A 12832-nucleotide genomic window follows, 5' to 3' on the forward strand; every position below is an offset into this window, starting at 1 on the left:
ACTCTTAATAATAATTCAACTATTGGTGTCTATATATACATATACATACATACTATATTATAAAGAACTATACTTTATAAATATATAAAAACCAAAAAAAAAAAAAAAAAACCAACTACAGACTTTTGAGAACAAGCTAAAACGTATCGTCAAATATCCAAGAGAAGGTTAAGAGAATAAAAACGAAATTTGAGAGAAAAAAAAAACAAAAACATATTTGCAATAAAGTGAAAAACAAACGTAATTAAAAATATTTACTTTAAGGATAACAAGTGATAGCTAAACCGATACACAACACACATTCACACACATACACCCACACACTTTAAATTTTTACTAAAAGTTCTGTTTCTAAAAGTAACCTAAATCATTTCTATTAAAATTTTTGGACCATTCTTATAGCCAGGATTCTCAACTTCTTGGATTTCTTCCAATTTAACAGCAAGCCAAAATATTTCAAGCTTTTTAACAAATTTGAAGTCAAAAGATTTTGAGATCATGGAAAACCAAATTATGTCAGAAATATATTTCAAGTTTTTCGTCATAATCTTTCAAATAAGTAGCCTTGACTCCTTTTTTTTGTACACATACAAAAGAGTGCGATACCAATAATATATCCACGTTTAAACTAGTTGAGAATTATATCAAATCGGCTTTGTTGTCATGACACCAAAAAATTTATACTTTTGAATATAATGTGAAATTCGTAAATTTTATGCATACATTTTAAAGTAAAAATTATTCAAAAATACAAAGAAAATTTGCATCTTTTTTTTCTAGACTAAATTAACTAAATGTATTTGCGGCTAGGAAGTTTATTTGAAGTATGTTAATGTTTCATTTAATCGTGTCCTTATTACCTATGTATACATAAGCTACTTTTGTCAAGGATATTTGTTAAAAAAAGTCTCGTTTTAAGCTATTTTTGGTGGAGGTTACTAAGAAAAGGACTTTTAGCTTACACACACACACACACCTACACACACACATATGTATACCGAAAAGGTTAACTGTAAAAGCGAGTTAAGTTTATATCACAATCGCTTGAAAAACACAAAACAAAAGCCAGGAAAAAATCTATTAAAACCTAAACTAAAAGAAAAAAAAAGAAAGAAGAGGGGGAAAAAACTTATCCAAAGGGAGTACTCTGGAATCTAATAATTTCTTGAGTAAGTGCCTTAAAAATAAAAATAATTAAAAAAAAGGAAAACAAAATAAAATGCACTTGTGTTGAGGAAGTTGGAAATTCTGTTTCTGTTTTTGTTCGAAACTTTACCCAACCAAATAAGCAGCAACTAACTGTAGTTCCGGAATTAACTAAACCATATAGTTAACTTTATGCTCCGATCTATCAATATATACATACTATATATAATTATATAACTTACTACTTATGGCATTTCGAACTTGTATTTGTAAATTGCATTTTTTGTGAGTGTTTTTATTCCTTTAACTACGCACACACACACACAAACATACACATCCACAAACAACACACACACACACACACACGTACACACTGTACACACACATCCGCTTTACTGCAGTTGAAATACAATTTGTGATTGTTTTGCATGTACCCAGACATTTATAGAGTATACAATGAATATATAGAAATTATGTAAGAATAATTTAAATTGTACTTGAGGCAAAAAGAAAAACAAACGAGATATGAAAAATTAGCATTAACATTTGTCTAACAATAAGAATTTGTGCATTATACGATAGAAATTCACTTTGAATTCGTAAAAAAAAGACAAAAAAAACATTAAAAAAAAACAATTGAATGAAAATTTATCAATAAAGCGATACAACAATTTGATTAATATATCATACTTAAATTTAATTTAATAATGGGGAGCTTTAAATTTATTGAAATAAAATAAATTCGACAGACTAAACATAAATCAGTGAATAAAAGTATGTAAAAGAATCGTCAAAGTGGCTACCCAACTCATTTTCCGTTATTCTGGCCACTCTGTGCTCCTTCATATTCTTCACCTCCCACTCTAACATACAGTATACTGTGCTCCTTCTTCTCCCATTCTTTCAGATTTAGCTCCTTCCTCTCCCACTCTCACTCTCTTTGTAACAGTTTTAATTGACCGGTCGCCGCGTTCGCTTGCTGCTGGCATTTTGGTTTTCATTTATATTTTTACGCATTGAAAATCATTCGGAGTGATAATTATAATTAGATCCATATAATATTTTGAAAATTATCTTTCACGTGATTATATTCGCGTTTAAATCGGTTTGGTCGTTCGTGTGTTTTTCTTGATGAAAAAAATTAATGAAAGAGACAGACAATAAGAAAAATTTTGCCTACGCGGCCTTGACTTTTGCGCGTCAGAGAGCAAGAGAGCTAAGCCCGTTCACGTGTGTGTTTGAGAGGGAGTGATCTCCTTGTCTTAAGTGTGTGTGAGTGTTAAGAATAAAAGAGACAGAGAGAAAAAGAGAATCAGTGTGTGTGTGTGTGGGTGCAGATGTTATCCCACGCCATTTTTGTTGCTTTTTTTTTTAAGTGTTTGCGGTTCTTTTTTTTGTCAATTTTTTATATGTGTGTGAAATGCCAGCAATGTAAAGAAGAGAAAAGAAGAAGCACAACCAATTTAAATGTGATGTGGTTAAGGTAAGTGGATTTTTGTGATATTTATGTACATATATTTCTCTCTCTGAGGCAAGAAAATAATAATATTCAGTTTATAACTTATATACATAAATTGATTTAATTTTAAAGTGAAATTTCCGTCATTTTCTATAATTCTCAATGGTACCTTCCCCCGCTAAGGTTTTCTGATTTTCGGTAGGTTTTCTTGAGATTCCTCCCCCCCTCTTAAAGTGTACGTAATTAATGGACATCCCCTTAAGTAATCTTATCACGATGTTCAAGTGCTGGTGCCCATAAATATATGCTTTAGTTTTTTATTCATAATATTTTTTTTTTTTTTTTGGCACTTTGGTATTAAAATAATTATCAACAATAATTTATTATTATTTAGAAAATGGGCAAAAAAATTATTCTTGTTTCCGTAATATGTATATATATATAAATAAGTACATTTTATATCTTTACTTATATTTAGTTGAAGAGTTTTAAATACTTTTGAGTATTTAATGTTGCATCTCTTCTGACAAACTCTTTTTAATAGTAAAAAAAAATTTAAATTAAAAAAAAATTGATTTTCGAAAAGAAAAACAAAAAAATTAGGGAATATTTCTTGAAAAAAAATTTATTTAGTTTTTATCACAGTGAACACAAGCGCTTCTATTTTTTTTAAGTGGGACAATGATTATTGTTCTTACTCAACTCGTTTTGGATAATGTGGAAGTGGAGCCGGTTATAGTGCTTGTAGTTGTCGGTGATTGCATGGAGGAACTGCCACCACCACCACCATGTCTGGTTTCCATATGCCTTTGGAGATCACGTCGACGGGCAAAACCCTTTTGACACAGACGACACTGATGACCTGACCGATCGGCATCGGTTTCACCCTCAATGTCCACGTCACTGCTATGGCCACTTGTGGTCGAATTGGGCTGAGTTTGCAAATGAAGACGGACATGCTTGTTGAGATTGCTGGGATCACCGAAGGGGCGTAGACAAAATTTACATTTCAGTGGCTTGAACCCGGTGTGAGTGCGAATATGAATTTTGAGGCCATATTTGCGGGAATATACCTTGCCGCAATATATGCACAAATGGCCCTGCTTGGAGGCACCCATATTGCTGACAATTGCCTCAATCTGGGCAGCAGCATTCAGATGCGAGTGATGTGCTCCAGATGTGGCAGCCATGGAAATTGATGGCAGATACGAGAGTGTGGCAGCGGTGGCTGCAGGCGGTGGCGGTGGAGTCAAAGTCTGCAATCCGGATATTGGACGAAAGGCTGAGAAGCGTTGGATCTGTGGCGATAGGGTCGTGGTGGCTATGGTGGTGCTGGTGGTGATGATGTTTGTGGTGGTCACAGGCATTTGTGGTGGTGTCGGTGAATGCGTCGGTGAGGCCGATGATGATGCTGACGAAGCTGTCGGCTTAGGTGATAATTGTCCTCGAACCGATTGTGTGGTGGTCTGTGCTGCGGCAGCTTTCAATGCATAATGCAAACGCATCCATAATATATCCATGGCATTGCGACCACAGCCCAAGGCCAAATGAATCTTTAAAGGATGCGGCGTCTCAAAGGTTAAGTGGCATAAATGGCATGTATACCGATTATTGCCTAGAAGAAGAGCAGGAGGGAAGAAAACTTGAATTAAAATTCCAATTCGATCGAATTATATATCGCTGATCGCTTACCTTGTATATTGAGAGGCGTCAGAAAGGGTATACCCATTAATAGGACCAATTCTTCTCCAAACCAGGCCACAATTTCATCATCCCTGGCCACATCACGGACCAGACGTATGCGCACTTGTCCGCCACTCAACTCAAAGATGGCATTAAAGCTATATATATCTTCGGATAGTTTAATCTGACGCAGTAGACTGGCCGACATGATTAATTCACCATTGCTGGCAGAGATCTGGCAATGACTTCTGGTAATATCCGTTGGCATGGCCGATGAATTAATTAAATCTGATGTGGCCACAGTATTGGAGAAAGTATCCTTTGTTGTATATTGTAGAGTATAAACACCTGGACGCAGTGCATCTCTTCGACCTCTCTTTGTCAACATGGTGGTGCTGTTTGTGCTTGCCGTGCTTGCTGGAGCAGTGGCTCCCGTTCCCGTTCCGGTTCCGGTTCCAACTCCACCTGCTGCTGCTGCTGGAGCTTGTGTAATGGAGCTGCTGGTATTGCTGGTGCTGGGTAGCAATTGCTCAATGCGAAAGATCATGCTGCTGCTGCTGCTGCTACTTGTACGTTTCTCCAGCTCGTCCAAGCGACTACGATGATGATGGTGATGATGGTGATGAAGATGGTGATGGTGTTGCCGCTGCTGATTTTCCGGATGCGTATGCGTGTGCATTGCTCGATTTCGAATTAGATTCTGAATGCCAATTGGAAGTATTCTCGTCCTTTTATATGTGGAAACTGCGAGATGCTCCCTTATTTCCAACCCGAAACCCAAAGTCGACGGCGGAAAAAACAAAAACAAAAACACACACAAAAAAAAAAAAAAAAGAAACAAGTGCAAGAATTCCCAGACCAAGCGGGCACCGGCTCTTTGACATTGCTACGCACTTTGGCCGATAGACCACACGATAGACCACCACCCCGACCGCCCGTCTCTGGCTTGATGCCTGGTGTCTCCCTGGTAGTCCTTGGGTGGTTGCTCCGGCAAGTGCAACATCATGTCCTCGCAAATCACTAAGCCAAGCTAAGCGGCTGGCTGCTGGCTGACTGGCTGTAGCAAGTGTGCAGATTCCCTTTCCCCTTCCCCTTCCTCTACCATACCTTTCATGCTCATGGTTTGGCTTTTGCTTTGGCAAAATGTTTTTAATTGAAATTAAACGATCATTTGTTGTTGTTGTTGCTATTGTTGTAATGCCACCATATACAAATCGCATTCGCTATCCTCTCATGTCGTGTCCTTGTCGCACATGCATCCCCTTACCATTTGCCATATCAGGGCCCACCCCTTCGATAATGCTTTAATATAATATTGGCCGTATATATCGTTACAACTATTTCTGTGGTTTAGGGTGGGTCGTGATTTCTTTTTGTCATACACACACACACACACACAGAAATCGAGGTTAGTGCGGCCCAAACGGGGCGTCGCTATTAACTCCTATAAAATCTGATCTCCATTTCCATCTGATCTGAATTTTGAGTAAAAATTATAATTATCTGATGTCAAATATATGTATAAGCAATGGATTTCAGTCCCCAATGGAGATATATTAAAGATCTACCTATCGATGCTCAATATGGAATTTTTAGGCAGCTTAAGAGTTAAAATATCGTTAATTTCCTCTTCCACAAGATCCAAAACTGTCCAATGGTCTTAACATATTGAAATTGCTAATTATCACTCTAAATCATATTAATAACAAGATCTTCAAATGATCAATGTAGAAAATACTCTATTTTTAAATATTTTTCTAAATGGATTCCTTTAAAAATGATTTTCCAATGATCAAACTTTAAGAAATTTTAATCTAAATGAATGAAATGTTTTTGTTGAACAGTGAGTTTGAACTCCGCTCCTGTTCACTTGACAAATATGCCACTCAGCTAATGTTTTCATTATTGCGACACAACATTCAGGCCTCAGCCTCAGCATCAACCTCACCCTCACCCTCAGTTTTTGCTTATCCCGCCCTTTCATCATTTAGCGATCAACAGGATAAAGCGATAGCCAAAAACATGTGTTGCCAGTCACACAGCCGACAGCCGACGCCCGTCAACTGACGACCCTTCCTTGCCTTGGCCAGAAAGGCACAAGGTGTACCACCAGACTAAACCAAAAAGAAGGAGAAGATGCCAGTTTCTAGTTTGGTATTTCGTTTGGTGTTTTGCTTGTCGTTTAATCACATATCGTTTCATTTCATTTTCAATTCATTTGTAAACATATCCCCCACCCATATTAGATGCTCCATCATCTCCATCGCCATCAGCAGTTTCATTGTCATCACAACCATGACATCCTCCGCCTGCGGCTAGTTTATCCAAAGCCTCTTGGATCTCAATTGGTATGGGCGGCGGTGTGGGTAAATGATCGCCCTGCGGTTGGAAACCATTCTCATCAGCTATATATGTAACTGATATCGATTGGCCCTCGGGACTGGTATAGGAGAATGATCCTTCAGCCGTTTGTGCCTCATTGCCATTGATATAGCCCATTTCTTCGGCCATTATGCCATTGCCAGTTTCGTATTCATACTGAAATTGATTAACTGGGTGAGATTTGGAGATGATATAGAATTGGTCTAATTGGACATACCTTGTAGGAACCATCAGTATTCACTTTGGATTCCAATTTAATAATGGGTATAATCTCACCACCACCAGAGTCACCATTGCCACCAGAGCCACCATTGCCACCATTGCCATTGGGGGGTAAGTAACCATTACTTGGAGGCGGTCCATAGCTTGCCTTGGGCGGCTTAGGAGGAGGCGGCTTAGGAGCTGGCGGTTTAGCTGGTGGTGGACCATAACTATTTTTTGGTGGTGTTGCTGGTGGTGCCGGTTTGCCATTCTTTGGAGGACCATAACTATTTTTTGGTGGTGCTGGTGGTTTACCATTGCCATTCTTGGCCGGCAAGTAAGTGGACGAGGGACGAGAACTAGGATATCCGGCTGGCAGGGCTCCAATATAACCCAAAGCCAGTAAGAGTAGAATTATCTGTGTTGCCTGTCTCATTGTCTTGACTTCACTGTGGCACCTGGATACTAAAGCAAATGATTTTATAGACACACACACACACATTTCTGACCCCAGTCGATCCAACACGTTTCAAGGCTGTCTAATGATGGTGATGATGGTGGAAATGAAATTGAAAAATCGCAAAAACTGGGTCAGAAAATCATCTCAACATCGGCATCATGTCCATTGAGGCCGGGGGGCTAAGTCCAATGACAAAATGCTGATTAATTGAGTGTGCAATCTCTCTCTCTCTCTGTCTATCTCTACCTCCATTCAGCCTACTCCTCCTTCCTTTTCTGTTTCTTGCTCTACCTCATTGATCCTTCTTTCAAGCTAATCGGCAAAAACAACAAAACCCGCTTGGCCACAAGCAAAATGTGAAAAATGAGAGGAGGAAAACTTTTAATTCAAAAGCAATTTTCAACCGGAATCAGTGGCAACACCTGCATGACCACCAAAATCCAACCCTTGTATGCTTTTGGTGTCCTTGGTTGTCCTTCGTGTTTAATGCACTTTGCCTGTTGCCCAACTACACATACATACATACATACAAGGGGATGGCCTAGGATGAGGGTGAAGGGTGCTAAGCCCAAAACAGAGACCCATGAGTGGAACAACAACAACAGTAAGATGAACATCATCAACGATTCGATGTCGGATTTAGTCAATCGTCTATTAACTTTTTAGCCAGTTCTTGTTTTTGTGGGGTTTTTTCGCACAGTGGGACAAAAAAAACTGATAGAACTGTTGATTCTATATCTGCATAAAAGAATATAGAACATAATCATTAGTTACTATTTGATATTTTTAATGATGTTTAAGCTTAATCGATCGACACTTTAACTAGACTCCTAGATATCCTTGAAACCTTCTGAGATGTTGACTAGAAATAATCGTCCAAAGAGTTCATTTTAAAAATTTCTTTAGAAAAATTTGAGAAATTTAATTTCTGTATAAATAAATTCTCCTTGAAAAATCGAAGTCTATATATTATAGACCACAGTTGGGTAAAGAAGAGTTGCTTTCCATTTGACCATTCCAGAACATCTCAATAACGACAAACTTTTTGATTGAATATATAGCTAAATCCATCAGTTATCATATTAGAGTGATTTTCAACCACTGTGCCTGCTTTTAGGCCTCGTGTGTTTATCATTTTGGTAGCTCAGCTTGTGCCAGCCAGTTGAATTGGGTTGAGTTGAGATGCCGCTAATATATATTCACCTTCTACCGTCTAAGGGATAAGGGATGCCCTAGCTAGCTAATGGCAATGTCGTTTGCAGCTTGTCCTACTTGTAATGTGCTGGCGTCCAGCTGACGTTCTCCCATCGTTCACCCATAGTCATCTTACCCAGATTTCAGTGTTTTTTCCGTGTGTGTGTGTGTGTGTGTGGATTTTTGAACCTGTTCCAGCTGTAGCCACCACCCAGTTTCACTTGCTGCACCGGCTGCATAAACCAACAATTGTATGGTCCTTCCGCTTGGTTTAGTATACTTTTCGCTACGCACATATTGTGAATATTCCACGGATAGCCCCGCCCTGTTCGCCCATTCGCCCGTCATTATAGCAGCCTAGCAAGCAGCCAATTCACCCGCATTTCGGCAAAACATTCATAAAGTATATACAATTTTTGACAGAGCGGAGATGATCTGATTGCGATTTGTGTTTTTCGTGTGGTTCGAGGGGGTTGGGACCCGATTAAGTTCTCTCTGTATGTGTGTGTTAAATCAACATTTTTGCGATGCAGTTTCAATGATAAATTAGCCACAGGGTGCTGGCAGCACTTCATCGAACTGGGAATCAAAGCAACTGTTGTCACTTATGTATATATTTGCCCATAGTCAGCATTTTATTAAACTATTAAATGAATTTTATTAAAATAATCATCATCGTTTTTAAGTTCTTCGTTAATAGTTTTAATTAAAATCTTGATAGAATTTAGACTACATTCATACATTATGCTTTGAAATCAAGTTGAATGGTTCTGGATATGAAGGAATATACATATGTAGAATATATTGTTTATATAAACTTTAACAATTCTTTGGTTCATCTAAGTTTCTTAATTCTTACCCCTTTTCTTCTGTCGCGACCATGTGCTCATATTTGTGTTTGTTACTTTTCATTTGAATTTTATTTATTTATATTTCCTGTTGCTCTATTACTTCTTGTTCATCATCATCTCAAAAAGTATGAAAAAGTTAGACAAAGGCCAATTTGTTATAAGCAACCTTTCTTCTCAGGCCAGAGAGTTCTTTTGGATGAACACAGAACACAAAAAAGTCAAATTATAATGACGTAATCCAGAGACTTGGAGTTTTGGTCATTCCATTCATTGTTTAATAGCCGACTGCGCAGATATATTTGTTTTCATTAAGTCGTTTGTCTTATTTTTTCAGTTAGTTGGCAGTGAGAGACGCCAGAGAACAGAACTAGAACGTCCAGAATATATTTTTTGATATCCGTAAAAACAGCAAAAACAACAGAAACAAAACGAAATTGCAATGAAAGTGGTTAGTCATCCAGTTCATTTCATTCATTCAACTTATCTTTAACTCAATTCTTTATTTAATCTGGTACAGTTAATTCAAAATATGTTACTATTTATCATGCTATTGATTCCTGTGATCCGGAGTCTACCTGCTCTGGAGAATGGAGAGCACGAAGAGGCCTTACACTTTGGGTAAATAAGCAAACATTTCTGCTCTGGCCAAAAGAAAGTGTTTTTAAGCTATTGACTTTTTGTTTTTGTCAGTTTTCATACCGAGAATGGTCATCAGCGTACTGAAGATATAACTTTCACTGTACGTCCCGAAACGGACGAAACGAAAGCCCTGGAGAAGGAAACACCCAAGCCGGTTGAATATCGTGGCGGCTATAGCTTCATTTCGGCCGATGGCTATCAATATCGTGTTCTATACAAGGCCAATAAGAATGGCTTTCAGCCATATGTTACAGCCCATAAAATTGGTGGCAAATCAGAGAATACAAATAAAACTCTAACATAAACGAAAATTAAACATAATATCCACGTTCGAAATACGGAAAAAAGCTTTATCCAAAGAAAGCTCTAGCTCAGGTTATGCTCTGTGTTAATCAAGTTGATTTATTTCGATCTGTTGCAACATAAGCATATTAATGAGCTAGGCACAAGGCACGTGTATACTCTATAAATGGCATGGGGTATATATCCTACTAGGTGAATGTAATTAAACAAATAGGCTTTTGTTATTTTTGAAGTGTTGAAATGGCAAATTTCCATACGAACTGACAAAATGACAAATCAAGATCCTTTTTTTTCTGAGTCCTTAACGATATTTTGTCGTTCCGAAAACAGTCAGAAGGCTTCAGTAAACCATTTCAGGATCTAGTCTTAAGTATCAAGTTTTAGTTAATTTAAATCATGGCAAAATGAAATTGCCAAGAAAAGAGCTAGGGTATGCATTCATTGGTCATTCGTTTCTATAACTTTCTTTCGATCTCAAGTCAAGTTTTCTAATTTGTTTGGCAATTTACATGTATTGCACACGAAAGAGTATAAAATTTGTTTTTGTTGCCACTTTTTGTTTTTTGGTTTGCATTTATGCACACACACACATAAATATGTATATAATTTGTAGGTGTTTTTTATTTCTCCCTTTTTTTGTCCAATCATCAGCAACCTTTTTCCAGTTTTGTTATGCAAATACATAGATGGAGTGTTTGAGCAATCTGCAACTATATTGAGGAGAGACTTACGTAGCAGTTTTTTTCTGTTCCCCCCATTTACAAAATATCTATGTTAGGTCTTCCGCGCTCTGCAGATGCTTCATTTCTTGTTCGGCCGCCTTGGTTAACAGTTGTGTGTGTTTTGATTTGATTTTTTTCTGCATTTTTTTCTTTGTGTGAGTGTGTGTGTGTGTCTCTAAATCTCAAAAGATGCCTTCACAATGGGTAAGGAAAGGAGGCAATGGCAGTGGAGATAAGTCAACTGGTGGTGAATTGGACATTATTCCATACGATCTTAATAACAAATATGTGCAGTTTGTTATACTTATTCTGGCCTGCACGATATTGGGTTGTGCTCGTATAAATGCCTCCTATGCACCTGGCACCGTTGTGGACATACAATTGGGCGAAGCCGAGGTTGAACAATTCAAATATATACCAACACGAGATGGCTATGAATTTGGGTAAGAAGCTGGTCAAGAGTTGTTTAGTCGAAGCCTGTGATTCATGATTTTCAACTTTAATTTACTGCTATTAGTTATACTCTTCCCAATGGCGCTCATCGGGATGAGGTGGCCAAAGTTCTTAGTGGCACATCGGCAGCTAAAGATCTGGAGAACGCAAATGAATTGGCTAGAAATCATCGCCCCTCACGTACCCAGGGTCTGAAGAATCGCAAACTTTCTGGCAAATCCTTATCCTCGTTGGCCGGTTAAATGAAGTTTTACAATTTTCTTTGCAAAATACTTTTTTCAACGAATTTATTATCATGTTTTAGTTCTCTATATATTTATAAGTTACCTATGAAAATCAGAAAAAAAACAAAATCAAACAAACAAAGAAACAAAAATTGATTCAACTGTTGATGATCGTTTTCTTTTGCTCCATCTAATCTCTCTGTCTCTTGAAAACTCGTTTGTTAGGCAACAAAAAGGCAACAAAGTTACAAGCAAACAAATTATTATAATGATGTGTGAAGGTGGGGGCAACGGAAGATTTGAGATTTAATTATAATTATGCCTGTAACTTTCAAAAACCAGTTTATCCCAAAAGTAGGTACTATACAAATTACATAAGTTATCATTTTCCATTAATACATATTTAGACTGAGTAGAGAAAGGGGTATCTAAAAATAATGAAGACATTTAACATTCTAACTGCAAAACAAAAGTTGACTTGCAAATGCAAATGTTTTATTTATTTGTCAATACACAATGGAATTTCGGGAACTAAATTCTCTATCAATGAGTCGTGAGAAAGCCGGTTTTTTTTTTGTTTTGGCATCGTTCCATTAAATCAAAATAAAATAAGTACTTCATCAAAAATGATTCTTTCCCAAGGATTAGATGAAAACCTCTGAACAACGTCAGATATTTTTTGGATAGGTTTTCTTTATATACCATTTCTTTTTAGGGAAGAATTATAAAAATTATTCTATTTTTTGCATGCTTTTTTTTTACCAAATTGAACAAAACAAATATCAAAGAAGCAGTAAGCTTCTATGCCAAAGTTGAAATACCCTTGCCGTCCTTGAAGATCATATGTTTCATTTTCTGTAATTTAATTCATCAAAGTTCCTTTTTATTTTGCTATACTCGCAGTTTCTTTTTCTTCTTTGCCTATTCCCTTTGCAAACCAAGTGTGTGTGTGTGCATGCATTTAGTATACATATGTATGCATGTGCTCTGTGCCTCGGTTCATCATTGGGATCTGATGTTTTGTATCCAATTGTGAATTTCATAGGAATACTCCAGCTCCTTCAACTATTTCCCTTATATAACTACATATATGATATAGTGGTCGGATCCGGACG

At 37.3% G+C, this 12832-nt stretch overlaps 4 protein-coding genes across 4 annotated transcripts; 2 read left to right on the forward strand and 2 right to left on the reverse strand.

Annotated features, from left to right (window-relative positions):
- Nucleotides 1-3303: 3303 nt before the first annotated feature.
- Nucleotides 3304-4967, reverse strand: LOC6639259 (sal-like protein 4). Its single transcript, XM_023179953.2, has 3 exons — nt 4298-4967; nt 3967-4220; nt 3304-3903 (listed from the first exon to the last, which is right to left on the reverse strand). The coding sequence occupies exons 1-3, from the start codon at nt 4965-4967 to the stop codon at nt 3304-3306; spliced, it is 1524 nt and encodes a 507-aa protein (XP_023035721.2).
- Nucleotides 4968-6502: 1535 nt separating this feature from the next.
- On the reverse strand, nt 6503-7307 carry LOC6639258 (pupal cuticle protein 20). Its single transcript, XM_002061917.3, has 2 exons — nt 6888-7307; nt 6503-6826 (listed from the first exon to the last, which is right to left on the reverse strand). The coding sequence occupies exons 1-2, from the start codon at nt 7305-7307 to the stop codon at nt 6503-6505; spliced, it is 744 nt and encodes a 247-aa protein (XP_002061953.1).
- Nucleotides 7308-9918: 2611 nt separating this feature from the next.
- Nucleotides 9919-10319, forward strand: LOC6639257. The gene is made up of 2 exons (XM_002061916.2): nt 9919-9994; nt 10067-10319. Exons 1-2 carry the CDS (start codon nt 9921-9923, stop codon nt 10317-10319), a joined length of 327 nt encoding a protein of 108 aa, XP_002061952.1. The 5' UTR covers nt 9919-9920.
- A 910-nt stretch (nt 10320-11229) lies between these two features.
- On the forward strand, nt 11230-11735 carry LOC6639256. The gene is made up of 2 exons (XM_002061915.1): nt 11230-11483; nt 11558-11735. Exons 1-2 carry the CDS (start codon nt 11230-11232, stop codon nt 11733-11735), a joined length of 432 nt encoding a protein of 143 aa, XP_002061951.1.
- The last annotated feature ends 1097 nt before the right edge of the window (nt 11736-12832 follow it).

Source organism: Drosophila willistoni (genome assembly GCF_018902025.1).
Source record: "Drosophila willistoni isolate 14030-0811.24 chromosome XR unlocalized genomic scaffold, UCI_dwil_1.1 Seg144, whole genome shotgun sequence".
NCBI lineage: Eukaryota > Metazoa > Arthropoda > Insecta > Diptera > Drosophilidae > Drosophila > Drosophila willistoni.

Excerpts from the sequence above, each read along its gene's own strand:
- LOC6639259 (XM_023179953.2), bottom strand. The coding sequence starts at position 4,967 with ATGCACACGCATACGCATCCGGAAAATCAGCAGCGGCAACACCATCAC. Across the intron at positions 4,221-4,297 it reads GACGCCTCTCAATATACAAG|GCAATAATCGGTATACATGC; the intron begins GTAAGCGATCAG and ends CTCTTCTTCTAG. Across the intron at positions 3,904-3,966 it reads CGACACCACCACAAATGCCT|ATCCAACGCTTCTCAGCCTT; the intron begins GTGACCACCACA and ends CTATCGCCACAG.
- LOC6639257 (XM_002061916.2), top strand. The coding sequence starts at position 9,921 with ATGCTATTGATTCCTGTGATCCGGAGTCTACCTGCTCTGGAGAATGGA. Across the intron at positions 9,995-10,066 it reads GAAGAGGCCTTACACTTTGG|TTTTCATACCGAGAATGGTC; the intron begins GTAAATAAGCAA and ends TGTTTTTGTCAG.
- LOC6639258 (XM_002061917.3), bottom strand. The coding sequence starts at position 7,307 with ATGAGACAGGCAACACAGATAATTCTACTCTTACTGGCTTTGGGTTAT. Across the intron at positions 6,827-6,887 it reads ATACTGATGGTTCCTACAAG|TATGAATACGAAACTGGCAA; the intron begins GTATGTCCAATT and ends AATCAATTTCAG.
- LOC6639256 (XM_002061915.1), top strand. The coding sequence starts at position 11,230 with ATGCCTTCACAATGGGTAAGGAAAGGAGGCAATGGCAGTGGAGATAAG. Across the intron at positions 11,484-11,557 it reads CGAGATGGCTATGAATTTGG|TTATACTCTTCCCAATGGCG; the intron begins GTAAGAAGCTGG and ends TACTGCTATTAG.